At 31.1% G+C, this 7,430-nt stretch overlaps 1 protein-coding gene across 1 annotated transcript; it reads right to left on the reverse strand.

The window, feature by feature from the left end:
- Window positions 1-1,096: 1,096 nt before the first annotated feature.
- LOC141703414 (F-box protein At3g07870-like) lies at window positions 1,097-2,254 on the reverse strand. Its single transcript, XM_074506952.1, has one exon. It carries the CDS (start codon window positions 2,252-2,254, stop codon window positions 1,097-1,099), a length of 1,158 nt encoding a protein of 385 aa, XP_074363053.1.
- Window positions 2,255-7,430: the final 5,176 nt, after the last annotated feature.

Consider the following 7,430-nt stretch of genomic DNA (forward strand, 5'->3'; position numbering starts at 1 on the left):
TCCAGGAACATAGGCAGTTAATTGAACAGCAACTTTCTTCGAACTGAAAGTACACAAACTTCCATAATGGCCTTTGGATCATAAACTAAGCAATGAAGATTGTCATAGACACATACTACATCATAATTCCTAACTATTAAAATCAAGATATCGAGAAACAAGTTGAAAATCAAGATAAACCAGAGTAGCCCTAAACAGCTTTAAAGCTTTCAGGATACATTTAAATCCGATGAACAACTTTGAGCTTCTAGCGCAGACAGAGCAGCGAGAGCACTTATAGTATATGTTATCAGACACAGTTTTAAGGTTTAATTAAACTGGTTTTTGTGATTTTCTTTCACTTTCACATACATAACCCCGAATGAACTTATGCATTTTTGTCATTTGACTTTAAACTTACTTCTTAACCCAACTCGCTTTGGTTTAACACTCAATTTTAGGGAAATACTAACATCTACAAATGAAAAGCCACTCTAAAAGAAATATGCCTCTAAATCTTACAGTTCTTCCGTGTGGATAACTTATACAAGTAACATAATGTAAGATAGGATTACAAATGTAAAACCAGCTGTATAATTCAAACTGCAACTTAGCTAACAACAGAAGTTATAACAAGGCCTTCCTAAATGAAAAATTTAAAGTATGACCACCAAATTTGACCTAAAACCAAAGCCCAACAAAGCTAGGCCAAAGCTGAATAAATAAAATAAACTACACTCATCAAGATGAAAGGGAAATAATACTATGAATCATGAAAAACAGAATCAACCAAGAGCAATTTACAAGCATACAACATAAAAATCATTTATATGATATGTAAATGTTATAAAAATGTCAAGCACTAAATGCTAAAGTTATCTCGCAGCCTACAGTAATTATTAAATTTTGAAATTAGGAGTACATACAAATATTAGATAAACAACTAGAAAAGCTTAAAACATAACGTGTTCTTGAAATGGAACTAGTTATAAAAACCTTGTATTTTTGCAGTAAAATAAGCAATGTTCAACAACTTAGATTACTCGGCCTTAGTACTCGGGAGACTGCTCGGACTCGGCCCTATTTTCGATCCTGTTTTGCTCTATTCGGTTATAAGTCAGTCTTCTACTTGAGGAGACTCCCATCTTTTGACACCCTCCAAGGTGAAACTCCTCTCTAGACTGATAAAACCGGGGACATAAGTCATCGCACCAAATGTGAGAAACTCACCCTCCGGGAAAATGTGATGTCGCAATGTTTTATGTTGAGGATGATAAGTGAACAATTGAAGTTGGTCACAATACATTAAGATGTTCCCATCTTTGAGAACTTTAAGAAGCCGAACCATGTCGGTATTTATACCTTCATGTAATGGAGGATTAGGAGTGATGATGAGTTTTTTACTCCAACTATCTTCCACGCCATAATCTCTCTTCACCCAAATAGAAAGTTCAGAGTATAGTGTTATATCACATATACACAAGCAACCTTTAAGTACTCCCAAGTTCCTAAAATGATTATGGACTCCCAAGATGCTAAAATGATCTGTATTCCCAGGAGCCCGTGGAGGAGCTTCCATTGGACGAAATAATTCTCTATCCAAATCGAAAGCACATATTAGTTCACCAGCTAACCAATGGAGGCGGCCACTGACATAGTGACCCCTATCATGTTCATTCAGATGGAAGGGGACATGTCCTAGATCTCTCCACATGCCGGTTCCAAGCGTATAAACCTCGCTCCCTAGGTCATATTCAGTTGAAGGAAATCTACCCTTATAAAAACGTACAATCTTGTACTGTTGGTTCGATTCAACAAGTCCAAAGCCATAATATCCCTTTAAATATGATACTCTGGTGTACTCGGAATCTTGAAGGCGTATGTACTCTTGTGTAATTGGATTGCATACATATGCTGAATCATCATAACTATCTTCTAAGCATATTAACCCATTAACTGATCCAATTAACCCCACATAGTCTCCCAAGGCAAGTCCCGGGGAAAATCTCATCATAGGCTCGTGATGAATATCATGTTGGTGATGTTGGTCATCTAGTTCAACCACTGCAAGGTCACCATCATTGTCATCATCTACGTCCTCGGCGTCTCCTTGATGAAGTAAAAGCATTTTAGATGATATAGAGAGATGCAGACGCGAAAAAAATGGTTCTGAAACTATATTACACCATCTTTTGCACACGCTTTTGCATGACACTATTGTCCTCACAGGAGTTCTTGATATAATTTCAGCAATCAATTCTTCTGGTAAGTCCATAGTGGAGAATTTGTCACTGCACACCTTGCATCAAATAAAATAATTCTTTTCAGTGAAGAAATATATCATTGACTAATTTTATAAATCTCAAACAAAACAAAGAATCATTATGCAAATGCACCTCTATCTTCATTCAAATTTCCAAAATAAAAAAAATTCATATATCATGATTTGTTAAATATTAGCTAGGATATGACACAAGTGAGATCATATCACAATGGTGACATCATAATTAATGTAGCAAGAGGAGCCACCAAGTGACAAAAGCAAGCTTTAAAGAGAAGCTATGTTTTTTTATATAAAGAGACTTACTCTTCCTTCTTGTATAACAAAGCACAACAGAAAATGCAGCAGAAGTGGTAGTATAGACAATACACACAGTTCACTGTATTCTTGTGTTCATTATCTTGCTCTGTATAGTATAACAATGCACACAGTTAACTGTACTCTTGTGTTCATTATCTTTCTCTGCCTTCTTTTTCTATATTTAGTCATATATACATATAATTGTGACATGATTATATTTCTAAAGAAAATCATGTCTTGACTTAAATTTATTAACAATTAACATACTAAGTCCCAATGTATTAAAAATTTAATAGATTAAATGGCTTGATTTGGAATCCAATCTATTTTGACCGATGCCAAATTAATAAAACCCTTTTATTCTTAAAACTTTCATCCTGATTCTAATGGAATATTTCCCCTGTGATGAGCTCTAGTGATGCGCTCTTCAATCCAACATACAAGTGGAATCCCAAGGGGGGTGTATTAACACATACATGAACAGAGTAATCGAGAAATTCTTTTATATATCTAGCTCTGAAAATTTCAAATTATTAATTCTTCACTTAGTAATCATTGAAAAGTTTGTTAATTAATAGAATCACGAAATTTAATAGTAAGATATGAAAAATAAAGTATATAATTCAGAAAATACCTCTTACAAGGGCTTGGAGTAGAAAGAAGAGGCAAGGCTACGGTTTCGTGCACAGTAGAAATTTGGAAGCACAAACGGTGAGTAGATTTCGAGCCGAAGGAACTCAGAAGCACATGCGTTGGAATTTTTTTACACGGTTATGTATAACAATTCATTTCTATGTTTGCTACATGGCATTGGGATATCAAGTCAGTAAAGTACTCTATACTAGGAAATAGGCGGCGTATCGTATGGGCTATAATATTTTTGGTCCGAATTACAAGTTAGTAAAAGGACCGCGTTTCGTGTAGGCCTATAATATTATTGGTCTGAAGTTCAAGTCATTAATTATTTTTAATCGAAAAATGTAAGAAAACAACTACTTCAACGTCCTCGTGAAAACGATCCCAATTTATAATATCGTCGATAGTACGGTTATAAAAAAATAAAAATGGTATTTTATCTTTAATTTCTCACAATTTCCAAAATCTAACATACTTATTATCTACTCTTATCATTAAATGATATAAAATGTAAGTTCGGATTTTGAATCAATATTTAAGGAGCGTATACTTCTACATTTTAAAGCACGTTTCTTCGGGTAATACCCTGTTGTAAATTTCACCTTTTCTTAAATTTTCCTTGTCATCCATTGTGGTGCCTTGTCCCGAAAGGAGTACTAACAATGACTCTTAAGAACACTTGCAATGTGGGAACAAAATTAATTAACATATATACATAATCATATACATGTGGGCACAAATTAGAACCAATCCTTAAAATAGAATCTCATAATCATGTGAATTCTGCTGCATAACCCTAAATTTTAAATAGATTTTTAAAATCTAAACATATATACATCACTTTCGTAAGTTTAAAAATATTTTGAACATATGCTTAAAATTCAGACCACACAGCCCATGAGAGTCGGCCGCCCTAACTTCATCAAACCCTAGCCGCCCTACCTTCTTCTTCACCCTTTATACCCATCTCTATCTCCATATTCATCTACATCTTCTCCTTTTATTCACTTTTTCTTTAATAAAATCGAGATTTGTTTTACAAAACTCGAAAAATCCATTACAGTTCTTCACTTTAGTTTTAAGATCTACTAAGGTAAGAGTCTGGATTTTATAATAAAATTCAGTTTTTGGATTCAAAATCTGCGGTCTAACAACATATTACAATTTGGTGTTATTCCGAGATTTTTGAATTTTGGGTTGTTTTCGTATTATTCTGTTTAAATTATTATTTGTGTGTTTGATTGTCTCGCTTTATGCGATGTGTCTCGCTTTGTGCGATGTGGTGGTTGTGTTGAAAATGAATTGGATGGTGTATTGGGAGATCTGGATATCTCGCATCAACAACACTTTCGGCAGGTCTATAGCTGGTGTCCGGCAGGTAGATAGCTGGGGTGCGTTTGGAACGGTGGTGAAAATCACATGTGCTCACCTCTCACAAAAAATATTTGTTCATAACATGAGGCCTCTAAACTCAGTTGTTGCAACTGAGTCCTCTGAACGTTGCAATATCAATCGAATTAATGTGAGGGTCAATTGTGAAACTACTGTTTTCGGGGGAGATGCGTGCTGGATTGTCCGGGAAACCATTACCTTCATTTTTAATTTTCAGAATATGTGTATTCAGTTTGTTAAGCAATCCGGAAACAAAACAGCTAATTATTTAGCTCTATTTGTTTTTCAACCTGGTTGCATGATCAGTTGGGGGTTTGTCCCGATTGAATCTCTTTCAAGTTATTAAAATCTGCTTTAAATTTGGCAAAAAAAAAGACCACACAACCCTCATTGTGATATTGTTCTTTAACTATTTTCTCACCTACTTTGTAAATAACTGAGGAGTCCTATAATCAATTAGTCTTATTGCACGATTCATATCATTGACAAAATCAGATTAAGAAAATCCTTTGTTATCTTGCAACTGTGTAAAAAAGGAGTCATATTGGTTCATTTGTAAATGAGTACGAAAAAGGCAAGATCTTTCGTAAACATAATAATTTACCCACTAATATTAAAAAAACCTAAGATCTATACTCTTTATTAATAAGCGAAACTATGTATAATTTGGTGCTAAAAGTACCCAAGTACCAAATTTTGGTACTTACATGACATAAGTTGACTTTTATTCTCTATCAACTTTGTTTTTAACACAAGTCGACTTTTATTTTTGTAAATTTTATTTTGTTTTAAGTTAGTATTCATCCAATCGTCTTTTTAATTTATAAAATAAAAATATTTTTTAAACGATTTTTAAATTATATTAAATATTTATTAAGTTATGTTAAATTAAGTAAAATAACTTATATTTATTTTTAATTTTAGAAAAACTAAAAACTACTACACGAATCGACTTATTTTTCTGTAAACTTTATTATATTTATAAATTATATTAAAAATTTATTAAGTTACGATAAATTAAGTAAAATAACATATATTAACTTTTATTTTGAAAAACTACTAACTACAAAGTAAACTATTAACACGAATTGACTTCTATTCTGTGTAAACTTTATCTGTAGTATTATTTTAAAAATAAATAATACTCCGGGAGGAGAATTTATGATTATGCCTCCTGAGTCGGAGCCTCTTGCTTAAATACAGTTTACCTTGGTTCAACGCTATTGCGTGAGCCCGTAGGGTTAACCAGTGCGCACCAGAAGCCCGAAGGATAACGGCTGCGGGTTACCTACGAAAAAAATTTATTGATTTAATGATCGTATATGTTACTCTCCATCACAACGTTTATGTACTTTAAATTAAAAAATCACATTTTAACAGTAAAAATTTATGACATGTATTTAGATTATATTTAGTAATATTAAATTAAGTTTAATAACATATATTTACTTTTAATTTGTAAATTAATTTTATCGATAATAAGTAATATTAATAAACTATATTAAAAGGCTAATTATATATTAGCAAAAAAAAAGGCTAATTATAAGATAATTACCAAATTATATTAATTAATATTAAATTGTCTAAAGAACATATATTTGGTTCATAAGATAGAGATACAATTCATTTCACAAAAATAAAACTAATATTGTACTTGGTAAACAGATTGCTTAGAATCTTCTGAAAAATCGTCAATAATTAGTGTTATAACTTTTGAGTTATTAAAGAACCATTTTACCTTCTGTTGTAAAAATCGGAGATCGGGGAAGATCGGTCTAACTACCGATTTGGGATTAGTTGAAAGTCGAGGATTAATCGAAATTGTTAATCGGAGTAAAAATCAAATCTATTATAATATTAATTATATTTAATATATTAGTTATTTATTAACAAATATATATTTATTATATCATAATTTCTATAAATATTCATATTTAAATTAATATAGTATTTCATTTTAATAAATAAAATATATATACTCCAATAAAGGAAAATTCGTAGGATTAATCAAATTTCAAAAATATAATCGGTCGAGTACTTTGTAGGAGATTAATCGATTGAATAAAGGAATTTTAGAATACTATTTTACCCAAGTTAAGACCGACTTTCAAAAAGTTGGGATTAATAACTCTTCGGTGAAAAATGAAATGACTAGGTGAAAAATGAAATGACTAGGTGAAAATCGAGTTAAAAATCGTGTTTTACAAAAATCAGTCATCGAAAAAAATTGAAATCAGTCGATTAAAAATTGGGTTAATTGGTAAACAATTGGATTCACTGGTAAAAATATATATATATATATATATATATATATATATATATATAAATAAAAAATTAAAAGTATGAATCCGGTTAATACGTGAAAAATCAGGTTAGTTGGTCAAAAATCAGACTCATTGGTAAAAAATATAAAAAAATATAAATCAAAAAATTAAAAGTAAAATGATAAAAAATTAAAAAATATATATTATTCTCTTAAACACATAATTACTATTTAAACTTTCTTAATTTTCATCTTAAATTGATCTCAGTTCATAAGTTACATCTCAAAAATTATATTTACTTTAATAGTGGGACATATTTAAAATTTCTTTATATAAATATAAATAATAAAAATTGTATATGTATAATCAAAATAAATAAACAATTACATATATTAATATTTATATCTAAAACTAATATTAAATTAGTTCTAATTAATGACTCAGTTAATCATTTTGATCAATCCCTGATTAGCCGATTAATCACTAGACGTGTGGCTGTAATTCAAGTCGGGCGGCTCGCGAGTTCGCCCGGCTCGAACTCGTTTAAGTGGGCTTGACTCGGCTCGTTTAGTTAAACG

Source organism: Apium graveolens, unplaced genomic scaffold (genome assembly GCF_009905375.1).
Source record: "Apium graveolens cultivar Ventura unplaced genomic scaffold, ASM990537v1 ctg6618, whole genome shotgun sequence".
NCBI lineage: Eukaryota > Viridiplantae > Streptophyta > Magnoliopsida > Apiales > Apiaceae > Apium > Apium graveolens.